This window comes from Petromyzon marinus, chromosome 74 (genome assembly GCF_048934315.1).
Source record: "Petromyzon marinus isolate PM22_M1 ecotype Great Lakes invasive population chromosome 74, UKy_Petmar_22M1.pri1.0, whole genome shotgun sequence".
Lineage (NCBI taxonomy): Eukaryota > Metazoa > Chordata > Hyperoartia > Petromyzontiformes > Petromyzontidae > Petromyzon > Petromyzon marinus.
Window position 1 is genome coordinate 5,443,553 of NC_133740.1, and position 27,534 is coordinate 5,471,086.

The 27,534-nt window shown below is 55.1% G+C and overlaps 1 protein-coding gene across 1 annotated transcript in view; it reads right to left on the minus strand.

The window, feature by feature from the left end:
- Positions 1-23,011, minus strand: part of LOC116958248 (uncharacterized) — a 110,758-nt gene extending 87,747 nt beyond the window's left edge. The window contains exon 1 of the mRNA XM_076056176.1: positions 22,809-23,011. Within this exon, the coding sequence (XP_075912291.1) occupies positions 22,809-22,884 (76 nt within the window). The 5' untranslated portion in view covers positions 22,885-23,011. The remainder of the gene's footprint in view (positions 1-22,808) is intronic.
- Between the last annotated feature and the right edge of the window lie 4,523 nt (positions 23,012-27,534).

Consider the following 27,534-nt stretch of genomic DNA (forward strand, 5'->3'; position numbering starts at 1 on the left):
CTGGAGGAAGGAGTGGGGAGGGGCCCTCCTTCCACAGCCACCTTTTGACAACACCTCCCGTGGATATTCTTAGCTCTTGCGGTAAAAGTCACCACGTTGAAGGGAAACAATACAAATAATAAAATATATGTAAAACAATAAAAATTCTCACGACGTTTCGACCGTAACACAAACGGTCATCATCAGGTGTGAAAACACCAACTGGCAAGAAACATTTGAAAGAAGTGGTGGTTCGCATTTATTTATTTTCAAACGGTGTTTTTATTCATTTATAAAAAAACGTCAGCGCCACGCGCAGCGATTTGACAGTTTGTTTAGAAGGACGAGTCCATCTATGTTCTGAAAAGAGGAGGGGGGAGACGAAAAATTAATGTATGCTGTCTGCAAGCCACCGTAAGCGTGAACAATCAATTAAGAACATAGATGGACTAGTCCTTCTAAATAAACTGTCAAATCGCTGCGCGTGGCGCTGACGTTTTATAAATAAATAAATATACCGTTTAACATTTTTTAAATTAATGCAAACCGACACACCTGATGACGACCGTTTGTGTTATGGTCGAACGGGAGGCCCAAATCCACGGAGTGCCTCTTTGATGGCGACGGTGTACTGGTGCACGAACTCCGGCAGAAATCGACCATCACCGGAGACTTCTGCGGCAGCCTGTTCTCCCCTGAATAAACATCGGGAGCGGCCCAGGCGGAGGCATGGAGCGGTTCTACCCACCCTGGGGGAAGACGGGAAAGAGCTGCCGGAGCAAAAGCTCACCGGGAATGACCTTGACGCAGCTGTAAGAGGACTGGCCCCAGATAAACCCCCCAGGGTTAGACGACCTAACAGGGGAGTTTCACGCCGCTTTTTGGCCATCCCTGCGGGAGGACTACAGAGAGAGTTGCTGGAGGAAGCCTCTGTGGCCGAGGTGATGCCTCAGTCTTGGAGGAGGGCGGTGCTCACTCTGCTTCCCAAGGACGGAGAACCTGAGGGCGCCTACAAAACTGGCGTCCGGTGTCCCTCCTTAACACAGGCTACGAAATATTGATTCTAGATTTGAAGCTTTCGTGACTGCAAGGATCCATACTCTTTGGTTCTCTTCGGTAAAGTCACGTGGGTGTTTTTTGTTGCTTGTAGTTTTATTTTTTTACCTACGTGACTTCACCGAACAGAACCAAAGAGTACGAAACATTGACGAAGGCTCTCTCCCTGCGACTGAAAGGGGGTGATTGCCCAAGTCGTAAACGGGGACCAGCCCTACACCATCCCCGGACGAACCATCCACAACGGCATCTTCCTGGGCCAGGGACCTCATCGCGGTGTCCCCAGAGGTTGGGAATCCCAATCGCGTTGCTGGCCCTTGGCCAGGATAAAAGCCTTTGACAGAGTGGACCACAAGTACCTGCTGGGAACCCTCAAGACCTTTGGTTTTTGGGGATGGCTTTGTCCGAACGATCCGCCTGCTCTACACCGAGGCGGAGTGCGTGACCAATGCCAACGGCGACCCTCGCTGCCCCGGTCAAATTCGAGCGAGGAGTGAGGCAAGGGGGTGCCCGTTGTCGGGCAAACTTCACGCCCTGGCTTCAGAGCCTTTCCCGAAGTCTCATAAGGCGGAGACTCAGCGGCCCGGTGCTCGGGGAACCAAGCGTCAAGTTGGTCTTGGCGGCGTACGCCGACGACGTCCTCCTCCTCATCCTGCGCTCCCTGGATGATGTCGCCCTGCCGCACGAGGTGCCAGGAGGTCTTTTCGAAGGCCTCCCTCATCAAAAATGAACTTGGCAAAAGCGCAGCGTGCTCCTGCTGAGTGTTGGAGCGTGGGACGTGACCGAGTGTCCCGAGAAGGCGAAAGCCATCGATTGGAGCACAGCGTCGCTGCCGCACCACCCGGGGGTGCTCCTGGGACCAGAGGAGGAACCACCGCGGAGGAACCGGGTCGAGCCGGAGAAGAAGGTGAAGGAGCGGCTGGGCACCCGGAGTCGCCCGTGCAAAGTTCCTCGCCTTCAGGACGAAGACGCTGGCGGTGAACCCAGCCGGTGACACGTCCATGCCGTGGCGCCGGCTCTTCTCCCTGCACCCGCCCCCCACTCCCCCCATGAGCCTCGTCAACGCGCTTCAGAAGCGAGTCCTCGACTTCTCCCGGTCGGGCGGAGGACACCGAGGTCGCGGCCGGGGTCCTGAGCCGGTCACGGGCCGGTGTGTGTACGTGCGGAGTCGGCTGGCCGCCTTCCGACCGCAAGGCCGCGCGAAACTTCCCGCGCCACGCCGCCCCTGCACCGGGCCTGGAGCGTCACGGCCTCCTTCCTCCCTGAAACAGCTGGGGGGGGGGGGGGAATCTGCAGTGCTCCAAGCGACGATTCTACACGGACCTGCAGGGCCTCCCACTGGGGCAAGCTGCCACCCTTTAGCTACCGGGAGCGTCCCTGCGGACGTGGAGCTCCCTCGCGGTCAGGAGGCTGAACCGGCCGCGGCCGGCCGAGGATCCGGTTCTGGTCTTCGAACCGACCCTCGGGAAGCCCGCAGACAAAGCCGCCATCCGCCACCGCCGGCACCGCCGGCACGGAGAGGCGCCTCGCCAACGCGCGGCTCGCCGGGGACGGGAGATCCGGTGGAGCCCGGAACACGGAGGCCAGTGGCTCGGACCGGCAGACGTGGCCGGGTGGCCGCCCGGATCCCGGCCGAAGCCAAGGGGGCCTTCTCAGCGGCAGCGACGGGGAGAACGCCCCCCCGGCGTCGGGGATGACGAGGCCCCTCTCGGTCGCCCTCCACCGGAGCTCTCCGTCGTGCCGCTGCGCCGCCGACGCCGACGAGCTGAAGGCGGGGATCGCGGCCCGCCTCCGGCCGGGAGACCTGCCGGAGGCGGCCTTGGACGAGCGTCAAGAGGGAGGCGCTCTGCTCCCGCGTGGTCCGGCTCCACCAACAGGACGCCCCGGGGAGGGACCACGAGGAGCACGCCTGGAGCAGAGCCCCTCGCCCCCCTCGCCCCCCTCGCCCCGCGTCTCTCCGGAGAGGCCTCGCCGGAGGCGACTCCGCCCCGGCCCGGCCCGGCCCGGCCCGGCCCGGCCCGGCCCGCGCGACCGCGTCGGCGTCCTCGGCCGGAGCGTCGCCCCGCGGCACCGTCGCCCCATACCGACGCCTCCCCGGCGCGTCCCCGGAGTTGCCGGTCCCGCGGTGAAGCGGAGACGGCGGAAGCGCCGATACGCGGAGCGCGAGAGCCCGGACTCGCCGCGTTCAAGGCCCTGAGGAGCATCCTCCTAGGGTTCAGCCTCCGCTTCTCCCCCCCCCCGACGGTCCCCGTCTTTGGATCCCCAACGAGCTCGTCGGCCCCGCGCCACGCCGAGCTCGCCGTGGCACGGGGCGAGGAAGGGTGGCCCTGGGGGTGGGGGGGGCGACGTCCGGCCGGCAGCCTGGACACCTTCCGCCAGGCCGAGTGGGCCCGGGGCTCCGCCGTGCGCGGCCTTCAAGGAGCGGAGGGCAGCTGGGGGAGGGCCGCGTGCTCGGTGGCCGATGGCCGAGAGAGCTCTGCGTGGGGATTGTGAGCGGCCCGTCGGAGGCCGATGGGACTGCGAGGAGGGCCGGGTGCAGGCGCAGCACTTGAACGTCGTGAAAATATAAATATATCGCGTAAGTAATAATGATGATATGATTACAAAATATTACGTAGAAAACATAGCGGGAACTTAGACATGGAGTAGGGAGAGACGGGAGGGGGGGGTAGAGAGAGGGGGGGGGTAGAGAGAGAGAGGGGGTAGAGAGAGGGGGTAGAGAGAGAGGGGGGTAGAGAGAGAGGTTAGAGAGAGAGGGGGGTAGAGAGAGAGGGGGTAAAGAGAGAGAGGGGGTAGAGAGAGAAGGGGTAGAAAGAGAGGGGGTAGAGAGAGGGGGTAGAGAGAGGGGGGGTAGAGAGAGAGAGGGGGTAGAGAGAGAGGGGGGTAGAGAGAGAGGTTAGAGAGAGAGGGGGGTAGAGAGAGAGGGGGTAAAGAGAGAGAGGGGGTAGAGAGAGAAGGGGTAGAAAGAGAGGGGGTAGAGAGAGGGGGTAGAGAGAGGGGGGGTAGAGAGAGAGAGGGGGTAGAGAGAGAGGGGGGGGTAGAGAGAGAGGGGGGCACAGAGGGGGTAGAGAGAGAGGGGGGTAGAGATAGAGGGGGGCACAGAGGGGGGTAGAGAGAGAGGGGGGTAGAGAGAGAGGGGGTAGAGAGAGAGGGGGTAGAGAGAGGGGGTAGAGAGAGGGGGTAGAGAGAGAGGGGGCACAGAGGGGGGCACAGAGGGGGGTAGAGAGATAGAGAGGGGGGTAGAGAGATAGAGAGGGGGTAGAAAGAGGGGGGTAGAGAGAGGGGGGGGCACAGAGGGGGGTAGAGAGAGAGGGGGGTAGAGAGAGAGAGGGGGCACAGAGGGGGGTAGAGAGGGGGGCACAGAGGGGGGTAGAGAGGGGGGGTAGAGAGAGAGGGGGGGCACAGAGGGAGGGTAGAGAGAGAGAGAGGGGGGCACAGAGGGAGGGTAGAGAGAGAGAGGGGGGGTAGAGAGGGGGTAGAGATAGAGAGGGGGGTAGAGGGGGGGTAGAGAGAGAGCGAAGGTGGGGGGGGTTACATAGAGCGAACCATTGAGAGAAACTGAACCATTGAGAGAAACTGAACCATTGAGAGAAACTGAACCATTGAGAGAAACTGAACCATTGAGAGAAACTGAACCATTGAGAGAAACTGAACCATTGAGAGAAACTGAACCATTGAGAGAAACTGAACCATTGAGAGAAACTGAACCATTGAGAGAAACTAAACCGTTGAGAGAAACTGAACCATTGAGAGAAACTGAACCATTGAGAGAAACTGAACCATTGAGAGAAACTGAACCATTGAGAGAAACTGAACCATTGAGAGAAACTGAACCATTGAGAGAAACTGAACCATTGAGAGAAACTGAACCATTGAGAGAAACTGAACCATTGAGAGAAACTAAACCATTGAGAGAAACTGAACCATTGAGAGAAACTGAACCATTGAGAGAAACTGAACCATTGAGAGAAACTGAACCATTGAGAGAAACTAAACCATTGAGAGAAACTGAACCATTGAGAGAAACTAAACCATTGAGAGAAACTGAACCATTGAGAGAAACTGAACCATTGAGAGAAACTGAACCATTGAGAGAAACTGAACCATTGAGAGAAACTAAACCATTGAGAGAAACTGAACCATTGAGAGAAACTGAACCATTGAGAGAAACTGAACCATTGAGAGAAACTAAACCATTGAGAGAAACTGAACCATTGAGAGAAACTGAACCATTGAGAGAAACTGAACCATTGAGAGAAACTGAACCATTGAGAGAAACTGAACCATTGAGAGAAACTGAACCATTGAGAGAAACTAAACCATTGAGAGAAACTAAACCATTGAGAGAAACTGAACCATTGAGAGAAACTAAACCATTGAGAGAAACTGAACCATTGAGAGAAACTAAACCGTTGAGAGAAACTGAACCATTGAGAGAAACTAAACCGTTGAGAGAAACTGAACCATTGAGAGAAACTAAACCGTTGAGAGAAACTGAACCATTGAGAGAAACTGAACCATTGAGAGAAACTGAACCATTGAGAGAAACTGAACCATTGAGAGAAACTGAACCATTGAGAGAAACTGAACCATTGAGAGAAACTGAACCATTGAGAGAAACTGAACCATTGAGAGAAACTGAACCAACACGGAATGATGAACGAAGCAAAGTGCCGACACCACCAAGCAACATCCTGCTTCCTGTGATCGTGAAAAAGAGAGGGGTGGGTGGGGGGTGATGACGTCACAGAGCGGCTCCTCCCGCGTCAGCGGTGGGCGTGGTTAGCGAGTGCAGCGCAAACATCTGGGATCACTCGGCACGCGTTCCCGTCGCCATGACGATTACTGGTTGTTGTTGTTGTTATTACTGTTGCTGTGATGATTGTGATCACTGTTGCTGTGATGATTGTGATCACTGTTGCTGTGATGATTGTGATCAATGTTGCTGCGATGACTGTGATTATTTTTAGGGTGTGTGAGGGTAACTGTGAGTGAGTGCGAGTTGGGTGAGTGTGTGAGTGGATTGTGAGAGTGAGTGAGTATGAGTGAGTGTGAGTGAGTGTGAGTGAGTGACACACACATACGCTCACACACTGCCACACACACTGACACACACACATTGCCACACACACACACTGACACACACACATTGCCACACACACACACTCACACTGACACTCACACACTGACACACACACAGACAACACCAACAACCGCCATTCACCACTAAGTGGCGGTGACGTCACCACGACGCTTGTGCCAGCGTCGCTCCTCCACCCTCCGTTGTTGTTGGAGGGCGACTGCCTCCAACTACCCAGTAGCAGCGTCCTTCACGAGCATCCTCCACAGAGGCCGATCTTGACACCGCTGGTACCAGTCATCGGCAAGTCCACTCAGCTCCACGTCCTCCTGTACCACATCACTCCATCTCTTCTCTAGCCCGTGCCGCGCCCGTTTAGCCCCCTCGATCCGGCCAAACAAAAGCTGTTTCGGCATGCAGTGGCTGGGCATGTGGGCTACATGACCCAGCCAACGCAGCCTTGCCTGTCGGGGGAGCTCACCGATGGGACCTTGCCCAGATCTTTCAAGGATTTGTGAGCTCCTCACACAATCCAGCCTGGTTAAACCCAGGATGGATCGTAGGCAGGCTAGCCTAAATGCTTCTAACCGGCGAAGATGTTCCATTGGCGGGGTCCACGTTTTCCAAGCGTAGAGAAGGGAGGGAATGACCGTGGCCGAGAAGACCTGAAGCTTAGTGCGGAGCGACAGACCAGGTAGCTTCCACACAGCGTTACGCAACCGATGAAAAGATATTGCCACTCGACTGATTCGGAGTGAGACCTCTGCTGTTAAACTGGAGCCGGTCATAAGCACACTGCCCAGGTATGGGAAACTCTCCACTCTCTCCACAAATGCCCCATCACCGATTGGGAGTTGTGGGGGTTGAGTGTCCGATGGTACAAAATACCCAGGCAGGTGCTTAGTTTTGGTGGGGCTGATGATAAGGCCCCATCTCTTAGTGGCACGCTTCAGTCTCAGCAGCAGCATCTCCAACTCCTCCTCTGAATGAACAGCTATTACCAAATCATCGGCATACATAACGTGGTTGAGCAATAGGGAGCCATCCCTTGACCGCACCCGGGCATCGATCAGCATCCCATTATATCTGTACCATATGACAACTCCCCCGGTACAGCTAGTGAAGGCTTCATGAACTACGTGGTCAAAATAGATGTTAAATAATGTGGGAGCCAGAGGACATCTCTGTCGCACCCCAAGGTGTACAGGGAATGGCTCTGACTCCCAGCCACGTAGTTTTACCTGGTCCCGCTCACCATCATGAAGGTCCTTAATGATCGTGAGCAGAGGGTCAGGGACTCCAAAAGCACGAAGAACAACCCAGAGCCCAGGCCTACTGATGGTATCATAGGCCTTGACCAGGTCAATAAAGCAGACATAAAGGTGTGGCTGGAATTCCCTACACCTCTGCTGTAGCAGATGGACACAAAATATGGCATCTGTGCAGGACCGCCCTTTCCTGAAACCGAATTGGGGCTCCGCAAGTCTCTCCTCAGCGTGCCTGGCAAGGCGATGTTGAATAATCTTTGCCAGGACCTTTCCCGGCACACTGAGGAGTGAGATGCCCCTGTAGTTGTTACAGCCTTTGCGGTCCCACTTCTTAAAGAGGGGGACCACCAGGGCATTCTTCCAATCCTGTGGAACCCGTCCAGTGGTCCAGACTGTTGTTATGGTGTCATATAGGGCAGTCTGTGCACAAATGCCACCCTCCTTCAGCATTTCGCTTGGGAGATCATCTCTGCCCGGTGCCTTTCCTGGTCTCAGACTCCGGATCGCCTTCAGTACTTCCTCAACAGATGGCACCTCAGCCAGCCACTCACAGGGGGTGACTTCTTCCAATATCTGAGACACCGCAGCCTCAGCAGGGTCATCCCCACTTTGTGCCACGATGTTTTCCTGGCTGAGGGATTTCCCCTCCCCCAGGACATCACAGAAATGCTCAGCAAATCTGCAAACCTGTTCCTGGGGGTCGGAGATTGGATCACCGTTTTTTTTCCCCAATTGATGGTAATAATTGTGGCGCTGCAGGTAACTTTTATGGAGTTAAATAGAGATTTGTGATCGTGGGCCACTGAGGCAGACTCCATCTGCTCAGCAACCCGTGACCACCACCCATCGTTGCAGCGCCTCACGGCTCTCTGAACCTCCGAGCGAAGGCTGCGGTAAGCCTCCTCATTCTCTGACGTGGGATTCTGTAGCCGATGACAGTGGGCCTGTCGCTTTTTCTCAACCATCCTGAACACCTCCTCTGTCAGCCGGGGTCTCTGGGGAGGTCTGGACTGCGTACCCAAAGCAGCCATTGCAGCTGCATGAGCCACAGTCCTAAACCTCGCCCATTTACCCTCGACATCAGGAGGAGTGGCGGACGATGTCAACCCTAGCCGCAAGCGATGATGAAATTCTCGCTTGCAACTTTCATCAGATAGCTGAGACCAGGCCACTTTAGGATGGAATGGGGTCCTGGGTGTACACCCACCACCGGAGTGGATGAATGGCAAGCGCATCTTACAGATGACTAGTCGATGGTTAGAGGGCAGATCAGCTCCACGGTGGGTCCTGGTGTCAAGGACATGAGCCCGCATCCGCTGTTCCGTCACTATATAGTCCAGCAGATGTTCTTGCTTGGACCTGGCATGCATCCATGATGTTGTGTGGATGTGCCGATGCAGGAATAGTGTGTTGGTAATTACAAGCCCATGGGCTGCGCAAAAATCTAGCAGCCTCCTACCGTTGTTATTGAGCTGATCTGGCCCATGCCTTCCAATCACTCCAGACCAGGTGCCAGTATCATGACCAACTCGGAAATTGAAGTCACCCAACAAGATGACTCTATCCCGAGGGGCCACTTTAGCCAGCACCTGCGACAGGAGGTCATAGAAGGCATCTGACTCATCGGCTTTGCCTGCATCCCTCCACAGATGCTCGTCTTCGGTGGGGGCATAAGTGACCACGACCACCAATCCTCGTCTCCGATTGATGGGAAGGCGAGCCCAAAGTAGCCTGCGGCTTACAGCTTCCCACACCTCACCGCCACGCACCCACGCCCCCTTCATTCTTTTGTTCATAAGAAGAGCCACACCCTGTTGTTTGGCAGTCTGCTGCCCCGACTAGAGGACTGTCCACCCCTCATGGTGGCAGGAGCCAGAACCGGTCCACCGGACCTCCTGAATGCCACAGAGATCCAGGAGGTACCGGTACAGCTCCCGACAGAGGAGCGGCAGCCTCTCCTCCGCAGTGAGCGTCTGAACATTCCACGTGGCCCAACGAAGGGGCTTTTCGTTGTTTCTGGAGGAGCCCCGAGGGTAGAGATTCAATCTCCTGGCTCTGCCAATTGGGGTTTGGCCAGGAGATGTCATAGACGCCTGTCCCCCCGGGGCCTCCGGCACAAGCTTAATTGTTACATTTTTAATTCGTGGTTTCGTGGTAAAATTTTGAAGGTGGAGGGGGTTACCAGCCCCTTGCACCCATCCAGAGCCCCCGTTTAGCCCGTGACACACAAACTCACACATTGCCACACTCACACACTGCCACACACTGCCACACACACTCGCACACACACACACTGACACTCACACACTGACACACACACATGCAGAGAAGCTGTATAATCCGTAGGCATAGGAGCGCTCAGAATACCCTGCAAGCCACCCTGAGTGCAGAGGATCAGCTGCTGAGGGCACCGCGGCTGCTGTAGCCACTCGTGCTGTCACACATTCCCCTCCTCCCCTCTTTCACACACAGCACAGAGACCCTGTACACACACCCACACGCATCCTCTCTGTGTGTGTACTGAGTCTATGGGTCTCTGTGTGGTGAGTCTATGGGTCTCTGTGTGGTGAGTCTGTGGGTCTCTGTGTGGTGAGTCTGTCGGTCTCTGTATGGTGAGTCTGTGGGTCTCTGTGTGGTGAGTCTGTGGATCTCTGTGTGGTGAGCCTGTGGGTCTTTGTGTGGTGAGTCTGTGGGTCTCTGTGTGGGAAGTCTGTGGGTCTCTGTGTGGTGAGTCTGTGGGTCTCTGTGTGGTGAGTCTGTCGGACTCTGTATGGTGAGTCTGTGGGTCTCTGTGTGGTGAGTCTGTGGATCTCTGTGTGGTGAGCCTGTGGGTCTCTGTGTGGTGGGTCTGTGGGTCTCTGTGTGGTAAGTTTGTGGGTCTCTGTGTGGTAAGTCTGTGGGTCTCTGTGTGGTGAGTCTGTGGGTCTCTGTGTGGTGAGTCTGTGGGTCTCTGTGTGGTGAGTCTGTGGGTTTCTGTATGGTGAGTCTGTGGGTCTCTGTGTGTGTACTGAGTCTATGGGTCTCTGTGTGGTGAGTTTGTGGGTCTCTGTGTGGTGAGTCTGTGGGTCTCTGTGTGGTGAGTCTGTGGGTCTCTGTGTGGTGAGTCTGTCGGTCTCTGTATGGTGAGTCTGTGGGTCTCTGTGTGGTGAGTCTGTGGATCTCTGTGTGGTGAGCCTGTGGGTCTTTGTGTGGTGAGTCTGTGGGTCTCTGTGTGGGAAGTCTGTGGGTCTCTGTGTGGTGAGTCTGTGGGTCTCTGTGTGGTGAGTCTGTCGGACTCTGTATGGTGAGTCTGTGGGTCTCTGTGTGGTGAGTCTGTGGATCTCTGTGTGGTGAGCCTGTGGGTCTCTGTGTGGTGGGTCTGTGGGTCTCTGTGTGGTAAGTCTGTGGGTCTCTGTGTGGTAAGTCTGTGGGTCTCTGTGTGGTGAGTCTGTGGGTCTCTGTGTGGTGAGTCTGTGGGTCTCTGTGTGGTGAGTCTGTGGGTTTCTGTATGGTGAGTCTGTGGGTCTCTGTGTGTGTACTGAGTCTATGGGTCTCTGTGTGGTGAGTTTGTGGGTCTCTGTGTGGTGAGTCTGTGGGTCTCTGTGTGGTGAGTCTGTGGGTCTCTGTGTGGTGAGTCTGTGGGTCTCTGTATGGTGATTCTGTGGGTCTCTGTGTGGTGAGTCTGTGGGTCTCTGTGTTGTGAGTCTATGGGTCTCTGTGTGGTGAGTCTGTGGGTCTCTGTGTGGTGCGTCTGTGGGTCTCTGTGTGGTGAGTCTGTGGGTCTCTGTGTGGTGAGTCTGTGGGTCTCTGTGTGGTGAGTCTGTGGGTCTCTGTGTGGTGAGTCTGTGGATCTCTGTGTTGTGAGTCTATGGGTCTCTGTGTGGTGAGTCTGTGGGTCTCTGTGTGGTAAGTCTGTGGGTTTCTGTGTGGTGAGTCTGTGGGTCTCTCTGTGTGGTGAGTCTGTGGGTCTCTATGTGGTGAGTCTGTGGGTCTCTCTGTGTGGTGAGTCTATGGGTCTCTGTGTGATGAGTCTGTGGGTCTCTCTGTGTGGTGAGTCTATGGGTCTCTGTGTGGTGAGTCTGTGGGCCTCTGTGTGGTGAGTCTGTGGGTCTCTGTGTGGTGAGTCTGTGGGTCTCTGTATGATGAGTCTGTGGGTCTCTGTGTGTGTACTGAGTAGATGGGTCTCTGTGTGGTGAGTCTGTGGGCCTCTGTGTGGTGAGTCTGTGGGTCTCACTGTGTGTGAGTCTGTGGGTCTCTCTGTGTGGTGAGTCTGTGGGTCTCTGTGTGGTGAGTCTTTGGGTGTCTCTGTGTGGTGAGTCTTTGGGTGTCTCTGTGTGGTGAGTCTATGGGTCTCTGTGTGATGAGTCTGTGGGCCTCTTTGTGGTGAGTCTATGGGTCTCTGTGTGGTGAGTCTGTGGGCCTCTGTGTGGTGAGTCTGTGGGTCTCTGTGTGGTGAGTCTGTGGGCCTCTGTGTGGTGAGTCTGTGGGTCTCTGTGTGGTGAGTCTGTGGGTCTCTGTGTGGTGAGTCTGTGGGTCTCTGTGTGGTGAGTCTGTGGGTCTCTGTGTGGTGAGTCTGTGGGTCTCTATTGGACTGTCCCTGCATGTGACCCTCCCAAGACCACCTACCTTCACGTGGAGCCCAGCTGCTGCTGCAACTTCTACTGCTGCTGCTTCTACTGCTGCTGATTCTACTGCTGCTGCTGCTACTGTTGCTGCTGATTCTAATGATTCTACTGCTTCTACTGCTACTACTGATTCTACTGCTACTGATTCTACTGCTGCTGCTGCTTCTTTGACCCCAGAGGCAGCGGCATAGACACCGGGCCCAGTGTGGATACCTGCTGCAGTCCCCCCCCCCCCACCTGTCTCCATGCCCCGCCCCCTTCCAGGCTCCACCCCCCACCTGTTTCCATGCCCCGCCCCCTTCCAGGCGACACCCCCCCCACCTGTCTCCATGCCCCGCTCCCTTCCAGGCCCCCCCCCCAAACCTGTCTCCATGCCCCGCCCCCTTCCAGGCTCCACCCCCCCACCTGTCTCCATGTCCCGCCCCCTCGCAGGCTCCACCCCCCCCCACCTGTCCCCATGCCCCGCCCCCTCCCCTGCTCCCCTCCCTCCTTACCCACGACCTACTGTAGAGCAGGCGAGGTCGTGAACATCTCAGACCCACCCACACCACCACCACCCACACCACCCACACCACCACCACCACCCACACCACCACCACACCCACCCACACCACCACCACCCACACCCACCCACACCCACACCACTCACACCACCACCACCCACACCACCACCACCCACACCACCACCACCCACCCCACCACCACCCACACCACCCATACCACCCACCCCACCACCACCACCCACACCACCACCACCCACACCACCACCACCACCACCACCCACACCACCACCACCCACACCACCCACACCACCACCACCACCCACACCACCACCACACCCACCCACACCACCACCACCCACACCCACCCACACCCACACCACTCACACCACCACCCACACCACCACCACCCACACCACCACCACCCACCCCACCACCACCCACACCACCCATACCACCCACCCCACCACCACCACCCACACCACCACCACCCACACCACCACCACCACCACCACCCACACCACCACCACCCACACCACCCACACCACCACCACCACCCACACCACCACCACACCCACCCACACCACCACCACCCACACCCACCCACACCCACACCACTCACACCACCACCCACACCACCACCACCCACACCACCACCACCCACCCCACCACCACCCACACCACCCATACCACCCACCCCACCACCACCACCCACACCACCACCACCACCACCACCCACACCACCCACACCACCACCACCCACACCCACCCACACCCACACCACTCACACCACCACCCACACCACCACCCACCCACACCACCCACACCACCCACACAACCCACACCACCCACCCACACCACCACCAACCACACCACCACCCACACCACCACCACCCACACCACCACCACCCACACCACCACCACCACCACCCACACCACCCACACCACCACCACCCACACCACCCACACCACCACCCACACCACCACCACCACCCACACCACCACCACCACCCACACCACCACCACCCACACCACCACCACCACCCACACCACCACCACCACCCACACCACCACCACCACCCACACCACCACCCACCCACACCACCCACCCCACCACCACCACCAACACCACCACCCACACACACCACCCCCCACACCACCACCCACACCACCCACACCACCCACACCACCACCACCCACACCACCACCACCCACACCACCACCACCCACACACCACCCACACCACCCACCCACACCACCACCCACACCACCCCCCTACACCACCCACTCCCCCCCCCCTCACACCACTACCCACACCGAGAGGCGTGGAGTTCTGATGGGAAGTCACCAAGGTCACGAGGTCTGCCTCAGCCACCAGAGACAAAGCTGCCCCAGGTAGCCTCAAGCACGCCGCTAGGGCAAGTGCAGTGAGCGAGTGGTCGCGGATGTGAAGGCAAAGACAAAGCTCCTCCAGGTAGCCTCCAGCACGCCGCTAGGGCAAGTGCAGTGAGCGAGTGGTTGTAGATGTGAAGGCAAAGATAAAGCTCCTCCAGGTAGCCTCCAGCACGCCGCTAGGGCAAGTGCAGTGGGCGAGTGGTCGTGGCTGTGAAGGCAAAGACAAAGCTCCTCCTGGTAGCCTCCAGCACGCCACTGGGGCAAGTGCAGTGAGCGAGTGGTCGTGGATGTGAAGGCAAAGACAAAGCTCCCCTAGGTAGCCTCCAGCACGCCGCTGGGGCAAGTGTAGTGAGCGAATGGTTGTAGATGTGAAGGCAAAGACAAAGCTCCCGTAGGTAGCCTCCAGCACGCCGCTAGGGCAAGTGCAGTGAGCGAGTGGTCGTGGCTGTGAAGGCAAAGACAAAGCTGCCCCAGGTAGCCTCCAGCACGCCACTAGGGCAAGTACAGTGAGCGAGTGGTCGTGGATGTGAAGGCAAAGACAAAGCTCCCCTAGGTAGCCTCCAGCACGCCGCTGGGGCAAGTGTAGTGAGCGAATGGTCGTGGATGTAAAGGCAAAGACAAAGCTCCCCTAGGTAGCCTCCAGCACGCCGCTGGGGCAAGTGCAGTGAGCGAGTGGTCGTGGATGTGAAGGCAAAGACAAAGCTCCCCTAGGTAGCCTCCAGCACGCCTCTGGGCAAGTGCAGTGAGCGAGTGGTCGTGGCTGTGAAGGCAAAGCTCCTCCAGGTAGCCTCCAGCACGCCTCTGGGCAAGTGCAGTGAGCGAGTGGTCGTGGATGTGAAGGCAAAGACAAAGCTCCTCCAGGTAGCCTCCAGCACGCCTCTGGGCAAGTGCAGTGAGCGAGTGGTCGTGGCTGTGAAGGCAAAGACAAAGCTGCCCCAAGTAGCCTCCAGCACGCCGCTGGGGCAAGTGCAGTGGGCGAGTAGTGAGTGGGTGAGTGAGTGGGTGAGCGAGTGAGTGAGTGGGTGAGTGAGTGAGCGAGTAGTGAGTGGGTGAGTGAGCGAGTTGGTGAGCGAGTGAGTGGGTGAGTGAGTGAGTAGGTGAGTGAGTGAGTGGGTGAGTGAGTGGGTGAGTGAGTGAGTGGGTGGGTGAGTGGGTGAGTGAGTGGGTGAGCGAGTGAGTGGGTGATTGAGTGGGTGTGTGAGCGGGTGAGCGAGTGAGTGGGTGAGTGAGTGAGTGGGTGAGTGGGTGAGTGAGTGAGTGGGTGAGTGGGTGAGCGAGTGAGTGGGTGAGTGAGCGGGTGGGTGAGTGAGTGAGTGAGCGGGTGAGTGAGCGGGTGGGTGAGTGAGTGGGTGAGTGAGCGGGTGGTGAGCAGGTGGGTGAGTGAGTGAGTGGGTGAGTGGGTGAGTGAGTGGGTGAGTGAGTGGGTGGGTGGTGGTGACTATGAAGGCTGTGTGTACACACTGTGTGTGTGTGGTGTGTACACGCTGTGTGTGTGTACACACTGTGTGGTGTGTGGGTACACACACACAGTGTGTACACACTGTGTGTGTGTACACGCTGTGTGTGTGTGTGACTGGAGGAGTTGGAGACGCTGCTGCTGAGACTGGAGCGTGCCACTAAGAGGTGGGGCCTTACCATCAGCCCCACCAAAACTAAGCACCTGCCTGGGTATTTTGTACCATCGGACACTCCACCCCCACAACTCCCAATCGGTGATGGGGCAGTTGTGGAGAGAGTGGAGAGTTTCCCATACCTGGGCAGTGTGCTTATGACCGGCTCCAGTTTAACAGCAGAGGTCTCACTCCGAATCAGTCGAGCGGCAATATCTTTTCATCGGTTGCGTAACGCTGTGTGGAAGCTACCTGGTCTGTCGCTCCGCACTAAGCTTCAGGTCTTCTCGGCCACGGTCATTCCCTCCCTTCTCTACGCTTTCGAAACTTGAACCCCCCCCCCCCTAATGGAACATCTTCGCCAGTTAGAAACATTTAGGCTGGCCTGCCTACGATCCATCCTGGGTTTAACCCGACTGGATTGTGTGAGGAGCTCAAAAATCCTTGAAAGATCTGGGCACAGTCCCATCGGTGAGCTCCTCCGGCAGGCAAGGCTGCGTTGGATGGGTCATGTAGCCCGCATGCCCAGCCACCGCATGCCGAAACAGCTTTTGTTCAGCCGGATTGAGGGGGCTAAGCGGGCATGGCACGGGCTAGAGAAGAGATGGAGTGACGTGGTACAGGAGGACGTGGAGCTGAGTGGACTTGCCGTTGACTGGTACCAGCGGTGTCAAGATCGGCCTCTGTGGAGGAGGCACGTGAATGACGCTACTGGGCAGTTGGAGGCAGTCGCCCTCCAACAACAACGGAGGGCGGAGGAGCGACGCTCACAACAACGAGCGGAGCGCTGGGTGGCTAAAGCACAGCGGGTTGGCACAGTAGGGGGCACAGGTGGTGCATCAGCCAGTCATCTCAGTCAGTCGACCCGTGGCACCTGCTGGGTCTACCCCGTGACCTCCGGCCAGCGGGCGTTCGACATTTCACGTGGCCTCAGGGTGCACATAGCCTGGCACAAGCGTCGTGGTGACGTCACCACTTAGTGGCGAATGGCGGTTGTTGTGTGTATGTGTGTGTCTGTGTGTGTGTCTGTGTGTGTGTTTCTGTCTGTGTGTGTGTTGGTATGTGTGTGTCTGTCTGTCTGTGTGTGACTGTGTGTGTGTGTCTGTGTGTGTTTCTGTGTGTGTGTGACTGTGTGTGTGTATGTGTGTGTCTGTCTGTGTGTGTGTGACTGTGTGTGTGTCTGTGTGTGTTTCTGTCTGTGTGTGACTGTGTGTGTGTTTCTGTGTGTGTGTGACTGTGTGTGTGTGTTTCTGTCTGTGTGTGTCTGTGTGTGTGTTCCTGTCTGTGTGTGACTGTGTGTGTGTCTGTGTGTTTCTGTCTGCGTGTGTATATGTGTGTCTGTGTGTGTGTGACTGTGTGTGTGTTCCTGTCTGTGTGTATGTGTGTGTGTCTGTGTGTGTCTGTGTGTGTGTGTGTCTGTGTGTGTCTGTATGTTTGTCTGTGTGTGTGTGTGTGTCTGTGTGTGTCTGTATGTGTGTCTGTATGTGTGTGTCTGTGTGTGTCTGTATGTGTGTCTGTATGTGTGTCTGTATGTGTGTGTGTGTTTGTGTGTGTGTCTGTGTGTGTGTGTCTGTGTGTGTGTGACTGTGTGTGTGTTTCTGTCTGTGTGTGTATGTGTGTGTGTGTTCCTGTCTGTGTGTGACTGTGTGTGTGTCTGTGTGTTTCTGTGTGTTTCTGGGTGTGTGGGTGTGTCGGTGCCGAGGTCTCACTCCGAATCAGTCGAGCGGCAATATCTTTTCATCGGTTGCGTAACGCTGTGTGGAAGCTACCTGGTCTGTCGCTCCGCACTAAGCTTCAGGTCTTCTCGGCCACGGTCATTCCCTCCCTTCTCTACGCTTGCGAAACGTGGACCCCCCTAATGGAACATCTTCGCCGGTTAGAAACATTTATACTGGCCTGCCTACGATCCATCCTGGGTTTAACCAGACTGGATTGTGTGAGGAGCTCACAAATCCTTGAAAGATCTGGGCAAGGTCCCATCGGTGAGCTCCTCCGGCAGGCATGGCTGCGATGGCTGGGTCATGTAGCCCGCATGCCCAGCCACCGCATGCCGAAACAGCTTTTGTTCGGCCGGATTGAGGTGGCTAAACGGGCGCGGCACGGGCTAGGCAAGAGATGGAGTGATGTGGTACAGGAGGACGTGGAGCTGAGTGGACTTGCCCATGACTGGTACCAGCGGTGTCAAGATCGGCCTCTGTGGAGGAGGCTCGTGAAGGACGCTACTGGGCAGTTGGAGGCAGTCGCCCTCCAACAACAACGGAGGGCGGAGGAGCGACGCTCACAACAACGGGCGGAGCGCCGGGTGGCTAAAGCACAGCAGGTTGGCACAGTAGGGGGCACAGGTGGTGCATTAGCCAGTCATCTCAGTCATCTCAGTCAGTCGACCTGTGGCACCTGCTGGGTCTGCCCCGTGACCTCCTGCCCATGGGCGTTCGACACTTCACGTGGCCTCAAGGTGCACATGGCCTGGCACGAGCGTCGTGGTGATGTCACTGCCACTTAGTGGCGAATGGCGGTTGTTGTTGTTGTGTGTGTCTGTGTGTATGTGTGTGAGTGAGTGTGAGTGAGTGTGTGTATGTGTGTGTGTATGTTTGTGTGTATGAGTGAGTGTCTGTATGTGTGTGTGTCTGTGTGTGTGTCTGTGTGTGTCTGTGTGTGTGTGAGTGTGTGTATGTGTGTGTGTATGAGTGAGTGTCTGTATGAGTGTCTGTATGAGTGAGTGAGTGTATGAGTGAGTGTCTGTATGAGTGTCTGTATGAGTGTCTGTATGAGTGTCTGTATGAGTGAGTGTCTGTATGAGTGTCTGTATGAGTGTCTGTATGAGTGAGTGTCTGTATGAGTGTCTGTATGAGTGAGTGTCTGTATGAGTGAGTGTCTGTATGAGTGTCTGTATGAGTGAGTGTCTGTGTGTGTGTCTGTGTGTATGAGTGAGTGTCTGTATGAGTGTCTGTATGAGTGAGTGTCTGTGTGTGTGTGTCTGTATGTGTGAGTGAGTGTCTGTGTGAGTGTCTGTATGAGTGAGTGTCTGTATGAGTGTCTGTATGAGTGAGTGTCTGTGTGTGTGTCTGTGTGTATGAGTGAGTGTCTGTATGAGTGTCTGTATGAGTGTCTGTATGAGTGAGTGTCTTATGAGTGTCTGTATGAGTGAGTGTCTGTGTGTGTGTCTATGTGTATGAGTGAGTGTCTGTATGAGTGTCTGTATGAGTGTCTGTATGAGTGAGTGTCTGTATGAGTGTCTGTATGAGTGAGTGTCTGTATGAGTGAGTGTCTGTATGAGTGTCTGTATGAGTGAGTGTCTGTATGTATGAGTGAGTGTCTGTATGAGTGTCTGTATGAGTGGTAGTGTAGCGGGTAGCGCTACGCTGTGCTACGAACCCGGCGACCCGAGTTCGACTCACGGTCACGGCCACCACCAACACCACCACCAACAACAACAACACAACCACCACCACCACCACCACCACAAAGCACCACCACCACAAAGCACCAACACCACCAACACCACCACAAAGCACCAACACAAACACCACCACCACAAACACCACCACAAGCCCCACCACCAACACCACCACCAACAACAACACAACCACCACCACCACCACCACAAAGCACCACCACTACAAAGCACCAACACCACAACCACAACGCACCAACACCACCAACACCACCACTACCACAAAGCACCAACACCACCACCACCAACACCACCACAAACACCACCACAAAGCACCACCCCAAACACCACCACAAACACCACCAACACCACCACCAAAAATCACCAACTGTGCTTCACTTTGCCCTTACAACTGCTGCCATATCCCTTGCAATCATCATCAGCATCATCAGTAGCATCAGCACCACTATCATCATCAGTAGCATCAACACCACCACCATCATCATCAGTAGCATCAGCACCATCATCATCAGCAGCATCATCATCAGTAGCATCAGCACCATCATCAATAGCATCAGCACCATCATCATAAGTAGCATCAGCACCATCATCATCATCAGTAGCATCAGCACCATCATCATCAGTAGCACCAGCACCATCATCATCAGTAGCATCAGCACCATCATCATCAGTAGCATCAGCACCATCATCAGTAGCATCAGCACCATCATCATCAGCAGCACCATCACCAGTAGCATCAGCACCATTATCATCATCATCAGTAGCATCATCAGCACCACTGCACTGTACATGAACAGCACCACTGTACTGTTCCTAGACAACACCACTGTACTGTACATAGGCAACACCACTGTACTGTACATAGGCAACACCACTGTACTGTACCTAGACAACACTGTACTGTTCCTAGACACAACACTGTACTGTACCTAGACAACACCACTGCACTGTACCTAGACAACAACACTGTACTGTACGCAGACAACACCACTGTACTGTACCTAGACAACACCACTGTACTGTACATAGACAACATCACTGTACTGTACCTAGACAACACCACTGTACTGTACCTAGACAACACCACTGTACTGTACCTAGACAACAACACTGTACTGTACCTAGACAACACTGTACTGTACCTAGACAACACCACTGTACTGTACATAGGCAACACCACTGTACTGTACATAGGCAACACCACTGTACTGTACCCAGACAACACTGTACTGTTCCTAGACAACAACACTGTACTGTACCTAGACAACACCACTGCACTGTACCTAGACAACAGCACTGTACTGTACCTAGACAGCACCACTGTACTGTACCTAGACAACACCACTGTACTGTACCTAGACAACACCACCGTACTGTACCTAGACAACACCACTGTACTGTACCTTGACAGCACCACTGTACTGTACCTAGACAACACTGTACTGTAACTAGACAACACCACTGTACTGTACCTAGACAACACCACTGTACTGTACCTTGACAGCACCACTGTACTGTACCTAGACAGCACCACTGTACTGTACCTAAACAACACCACTGTACTGTAACTAGACAACACCGATGTACTGTAACTAGACAACACCACTGTACTGTACCTAGACAACACCACTGTACTGTACCTTGACAGCACCACTGTACTGTACCTAGACAGCACCACTATACTGTACATAAACAACGCCGATGCACTGTACCCAGACAGCACTGTACAGTACATAGACAGCACCACTGCACTGTACCTAGACAACACAACTGTACTGTACCTAGACAACACAACTGTACTGTACCTAGACAACACTGTACTGTACCTAGACAACATCACTGTAATGTAACTAGACAACACCACTGTACTGTACCTAGACAACATCACTGTACCGCAACTAGACAACACCACTGTACTGTACCTAGACAACACCGCACTGTACCTAGACAACAACACTGTACTGTACCTAGACAACACCACTGTACTGTACCTAGACAACAACACTGTACTGTACCTAGGCAACACTGTACTGTACCGAGACAACACCACTGTACTGTACCTAGACAACATAACCGCACTGTACCTAGACAACACCACTGTACTGTACCTAGACAACAACACTGTACTGTACCTAGACAACACTGTACTGTACCTAGGCAACACCACTGTACTGTACCTAGACAACAACACTGTACTGTACCTAGACAACACCGCTGCACTGTACCTAAACAACACTGTACTGTACCTAAACAACACCACTGTACCGCACCTAGACAACACTGTACTGTACATAGACAGCACCACTGTACTGTACCTAGACTACACCACTGTACTGCACCTAGACAACACCACTGCACTGTACTAAGACAACACTGCACTGTACACAGACAACACCACTGTACTGTACCTAGACAACACCACTGTACTGTACCTAGACAACACCACTGTACTGTACCTAGACAACACCACTGTACTGTACCTAGATAGCACTGTACTGTACCTAGACAACACCACTGTACTGTACCCAGACAACACTGTACTGTACCTAGACAACACCACTGTACTGTACCTAGACAACACCACCGTACTGTACCTAGACAACACCACTGTACCGTACCTGGACAACACCACTGTACTGTACCTAGACAACATCACTGTACTGTACCTAGACAACACTGTACTGTACATAGACAACACAACGGTACTGTACCTAGACAACACCACTGTACTGTACCTAAACAAGACCACTATACTGTACATAGACAAAACTGTACTGTACCTAGACAACACCACTGTACTGTACCTAGGCAACACCACTATACTGAACCCAGACAACACTGTACTGTACCTAGACAACACCACCGTACTGTACCTAGACAACACTGTACTGTACCTAGACAACACCACTGTACTGTGCCTAGACAACACTGTACTGTACCTAGACAACACCACTGTACTGTACCTAGACAGCACCACTGTACTGTTCATAGACAACGCCACTGTACTGTATATAGACAACACCACTGTACTGTACCTAGACAACACCACTGTGCTGTACCTAGACAACACCACTGTACTGTACCTAGACAACACCACTGTACTGAACCTAGACAACACCACTGTACTGTACCTAGACAACACTGCACTGTACCTAGACAACACCACAGGACTGTACCTAGACAACACCAATGTACTGTACCTAGACAACACCACTATACTGTACATAAACAAAACCACTGTACTGTACCTAGACATCACTGTACTGTACCTAGACAACACCACTGTACAGTACCTAGACAACACTGCACTGTACCTAGACAACACCACTGTACAGTACCTAGACAACACCACTGTACTGTATCTAGACAACACTGCACTGTACCTAGACAACACCACCGTACTGTACCGGCCTTGAAAGCTGCTGCTGTATCCGTTACAATCATCATCATCAGCATCATCATCATCAGCACCATCATCAGCACCATCATCACCCTCATCATCAGCACCGTCATCATCATCACCACCATCACCACCATCTCTACGATCATCATCACTACGATCATCATCACTACCACCATCACCACGACCATCATCACTACCACCATCACCATCATCACCACAACCATAACCACCATCATCACCACCATCACCATCATCACCACCATCATCACCACCACCACCATCATCATCATCACCACCATCACCATCATCACCACAACCATAACCACCATCATCACCACCATCATCATCATCACCACCATCATCATCATCACCACAACCATAACCACCATCATCACCATCACCACCATCATCACCACCATCACCATCATCACCACAACCATAACCACCATCATCACCATCACCACCATCATCATCAGCACCATCACCATCTTCACTCACCGTGTACCCGGAGCCATCCTTGATGTAGGCAGGCAGCGATGCAGGCAAATGTCTCCGCTCCGATTTGCCCCTCCATGAACACTCCCCACCACTCCTCACCACTACTCACCACTACCCACCACTCCTCACCACTCACTCCTCACTCCCCCTGCTGATGATGATGCTCGCTCCTCTCACCCCTCACTTGCCCCTTCTCTCTCTCTCTCCCTCTAGCCACGCCCCTCCCTCTAGCCACTCCCCTCCCTCTAGCGACTCCCCTCCCTCTAGCCACTCCCCTCCCTCTAGCCACTCCCCTCCCTCTAGCCACTCCCCTCCCTCCAGCCACTCCCATCCCTCTAGCCACTCGCCTCCTTCTAGCCACTCCCCTCCCTCTAGCCACTCCCCTCCCTCTAGCCACTCGCCTCCTTCTAGCCACTCCTCTCCCTCTAGCCACTCCCCTCCCTCTAGCCACTCCCCTCCCTCTAGCCACGCCCATCCCTCTAGCCACTCCCCTCCCTCCAGCCACTCCCATCCCTCTAGCCACTCGCCTCCTTCTAGCCACTCCCCTCCCTCTAGCCACTCCCCTCCCTCTAGCCACTCCCCTCCCTCTAGCCACTCCCCTCCCTCTAGCCACTCCCCTCCCTCCAGCCACTCCCATCCCTCTAGCCACTCGCCTCCTTCTAGCCACTCCCCTCCCTCTAGCCACTCCCCTCCCTCTAGCCACTCGCCTCCCTCCAGCCACTCCCATCCCTCTAGCCACTCGCCTCCTTCTAGCCACTCCCCTCCCTCTAGCCACTCCCCTCCCTCTAGCCACTCGCCTCCCTCCAGCCACTCCCATCCCTCTAGCCACTCGCCTCCTTCTAGCCACTCCTCTCCCTCTAGCCACTCCCCTCCCTCTAGCCACTCCCCTCCCTCTAGCCACTCCCATCCCTCTAGCCACTCCCCTCCCTCCAGCCACTCCCATCCCTCTAGCCACTCGCCTCCTTCTAGCCACTCCCCTCCCTCTAGCCACTCCCCTCCCTCCAGCCACTCGCCTCCTTCTAGCCACTCCCCTCCCTCTAGCCACTCCCCTCCTTTTAGCCACTCCCCTCCTTCTAGCCACTCCCCTCCCTCTAGCCACTCCCCTCCTTCTAGCCACTCCCCTCCCTCCAGCCACTCCCCTCCCTTTAGCCACTCCCCTCCCTCTAGCCACTCCCCTCCCTCTAGCCACTCCCCTCCCTCTAGCCACTCCCCTCCCTCTAGCCACTCCCCTCCTTCTAGCCACTCCCCTCCCTGTAGCCACTCCCCTTCACTGTCAGTAATTTTTTTCCCTTCACGTGGCGCTGCTGATTTTGAATTGTTTGGAGTTTCCCTCCGTCCCCAGGGCACCTCGCACCACGTGGGCTGGTCGAGCAGGCTGATGACCCTGCCGCCTCCTCTCTCTCTCCGATCCTCTTTTCACATCGCGGCTGTGCTTGAGTTAAACTTTACATCTACCCCTTGTCCTCTCTATCTCCCACCCCTCTCTCTATCTCACTCCCCTCCCTCTCTCTATCTCCCACCCCTCTCTCTCTATCTCCCACCCCCCTCTCTATCTCCCACCCCCCTCTCTATCTCCCACCCCCCTCTCTATCTCCCACCCCCCCTCTCTATCTCCCACCCCTCTCTCTCTATCTCCCACCCCCCCTCTCTATCTCCCACCCCTCTCTCTCTATCTCCCACCCCTCTCTCTCTATCTCCCACCCCCCTCTCTATCTCCCACCCCTCTCTCTCTCTATCTCCCACCCCTCTCTCTCTATCTCCCACCCCCCCTCTCTATCTCCCACCCCCTCTCTCTATCTCCCACCCCTCTCTCTCTATCTCCCACCCCCCTCTCTATCTCCCACCCCCCTCTCTATCTCCCACCCCCCTCTCTATCTCCCACCCCTCTCTCTCTATCTCCCACCCCTCTCTCTCTATCTCCCACCCCCCTCTCTATCTCCCACCCCTCTATCTCTATCTCCCACCCCCCTCTCTCTATCTCCCACCCCTCTCTCTCTATCTCCCACCCCCCTCTCTATCTCCCACCCCCCTGTCTCTATCTCCCCCTCTCTCACTATCTGCCACCCCCTCTCTCTATCTCCCACCCCCTCTCTATCTCCCACCCCTCTATATCTCCCACCCCTCTCTCTATCTCCCACCCCTCCCTCTCTCTATCTCCCACCCCTCTCTCTCTATCTCCCACCCCTCTCTCTATCTCCCACCCCCTCTCTATCTCCCACCCCTCTCTATCTCCCACCCCTCTCTCTATCTCCCACCCCTCCCTCTCTCTATCTCCCACCCCTCCCTCTCTCTATCTCCCACCCCTCTCTCTATCTCCCTTCCCCCTCTCTATCTCCCACCCCCCTGTCTCTATCTCCCCCTCTCTCACTATCTGCCACCCCCTCTCTCTATCTCCCACCCCCTCTCTATCTCCCACCCCTCTCTATCTCCCACCCCTCTCTCTATCTCCCACCCCTCCCTCTCTCTATCTCCCACCCCTCTCTCTATCTCCCACCCCCTCTCTATCTCCCACCCCTCTCTCTATCTCCCACCCCTCTCTCTCTATCTCCCACCCCTCTCTCTATCTCCCACCCCCTCTCTATCTCCCACCCCTCTCTATCTCCCACCCCTCCCTCTCTCTATCTCCCACCCCTCCCTCTCTCTATCTCCCACCCCTCCCTCTCTCTATCTCCCACCCCTCTCTCTATCTCCCTTCCCCCTCTCTATCTCCCACCGCTCTCTCTCTATCTCACTCCCCTCCCTCTCACTATCTCCCACCCCTCTCTCTATCTATCTCCCACCCCCTCTTTATCTCCCCCTCTCTCTCTATCTCCCACCCTTCTATCTATCTATCTCCAACCCCCATCTCTCTCTATCTCCCACCTCACTCTCTATCTCCCACCCCACTCTCTATCTCCCACCCCTCTCTCTCTATCTCCCACCTCTCTGTCTATCTCCCACCCCCTCTCTCTATCTCCCACCCCTCTCTCTATCTCCCACCCCTCTCTCTATCTCCCACCCCTCTCTCTATCTCACTCCCCTCTCTCTCTATCTCCCACCCCTCTCTCTATCTCCCACCCCTCTCTCTATCTCCCACCCCTCGCACTATCTCCCACCCCCTCTCTCTCTATCTCCCACCCCTCTCTCTATCTCCCACCCCTCTCTCTCTATCTCCCACCTCTCTCTCTATCTCCCACCCCTCTCTGTATCTCCCACCCCTCTCTATCTCCCACCCCCTCTCTCTCTATCTCCCACCCCTCTCTCTATCTCCCCCTCTCTCTCTCTATCTCCCACCTATGGGTCTCTGTGTGCGTGGTGATGAGTCTATGGGTCTCTGTGTGTGTGTGTTGATGAGTCTGTGGGTCTCTGTGTTCGTGTGGTGATGAGTCTATGGGTATGTGTGTGTGTGTTGATGAGTCTATGGGTCTCCGTGTGTGTGTGGTGATGAGTCTATGGGTCTGTGTGTGTGTGTGGTGATGAGTCTATGGGTCTCTTTGTGTGTGTGGTGATGAGTCTATGGGTCTCTGTGTGTGTGTGGAGATGAGTCTATGGGTCTCTGTGTGTGTGGTGATGAGTCTATGGGTCTCTGTAGTTGTTGTGATGAGTCTATGGGTCTGTGTGTGTGGTGATGAGTCTTTGGGTCTCTGTGTGTGTGTGGTGATGAGTCTATGGGTCTCTGTGTGTGTGTGGAGATGAGTCTATGGGTCTCTGTGTGTGTGGTGATGAGTCTATGGGTCTGTGTGTGTGGTGATGAGTCTATGGGTCTCTGTGTGTGTGTGGTGATGAGTCTATGGGTCTGTGTGTGTGTGTAGTGATGAGTCTATGGATCTCTGTGTGTGTGTGGTGATGAGTCTATGGGTCTCTGTGTCTGAGTGTGGTGATGAGTCTATGGCTCTCTGTGTGTGAGTGTGGTGATGAGTCTATGGGTCTCTGTGTGTGGTGGTGAGTCTATGGGTCTGTGTGTGTGTGTAGTGATGAGTCTATGGGTCTCTGTGTGTGTGTGTGTGTTTGTTGTGATGAGTCTATGGGTTTCTGTGTGTGTGTGTTTGTTGTGATGAGTCTATGGGTCTCTGTGTGTGTGTGGTGATGAGTATATGGGTCTCTGTGTGTGTGATGAGTCTATGGGTCTGTGTGTGTGTGTTTGTTGTGATGAGTCTATTGGTCTCTGTGTGTGTGTGTGGTGATGAGTCTATGGGTTTCTGTGTGTGTGTGTGGTTGTGATGAGTCTATGGGTCTCTGTGTCTGTGTGGTGATGCGTCTATGGGTCTCTGTGTGTGTGTGGTGATGAGTCTATGGGTCTCTGTGTCTGCGTGGTGATGAGTCTATGAGTATCTGTGTGTGTGTGTGTGTGGTGATGAGTCTATGGTTCTCTGTGTGTGTGTGTTTGTTGTGATGAGTCTATGGGTTTCTGTGTATGTGTGTTTGTTGTGATGAGTCTATGGGTCTCTGTGTGTGTGTGGTGATGAGTATATGGGTCTCTGTGTGTGTGTGGTGATGAGTCTATGGGTCTCTGTGTGTGTGTGTTTGTTGTGATGAGTCTATGGGTTTCTGTGTTTGTGTGTGTGTGGTGATGAGTCTATGGGTCTCTGTGTGTGTGTGGTGATGAGTCTATGGGTCTCTGTGTGTGTGTGGTAATGAGTCTATGGGTCTCTGTGTGTGTGTGGTGATGAGTCTATGGGTCTCTGTGTGTGTGTGATGCGTCTATGGGTCTCTGTAGTTGTTGTGATGAGTCTATGGGTCTCTGTGT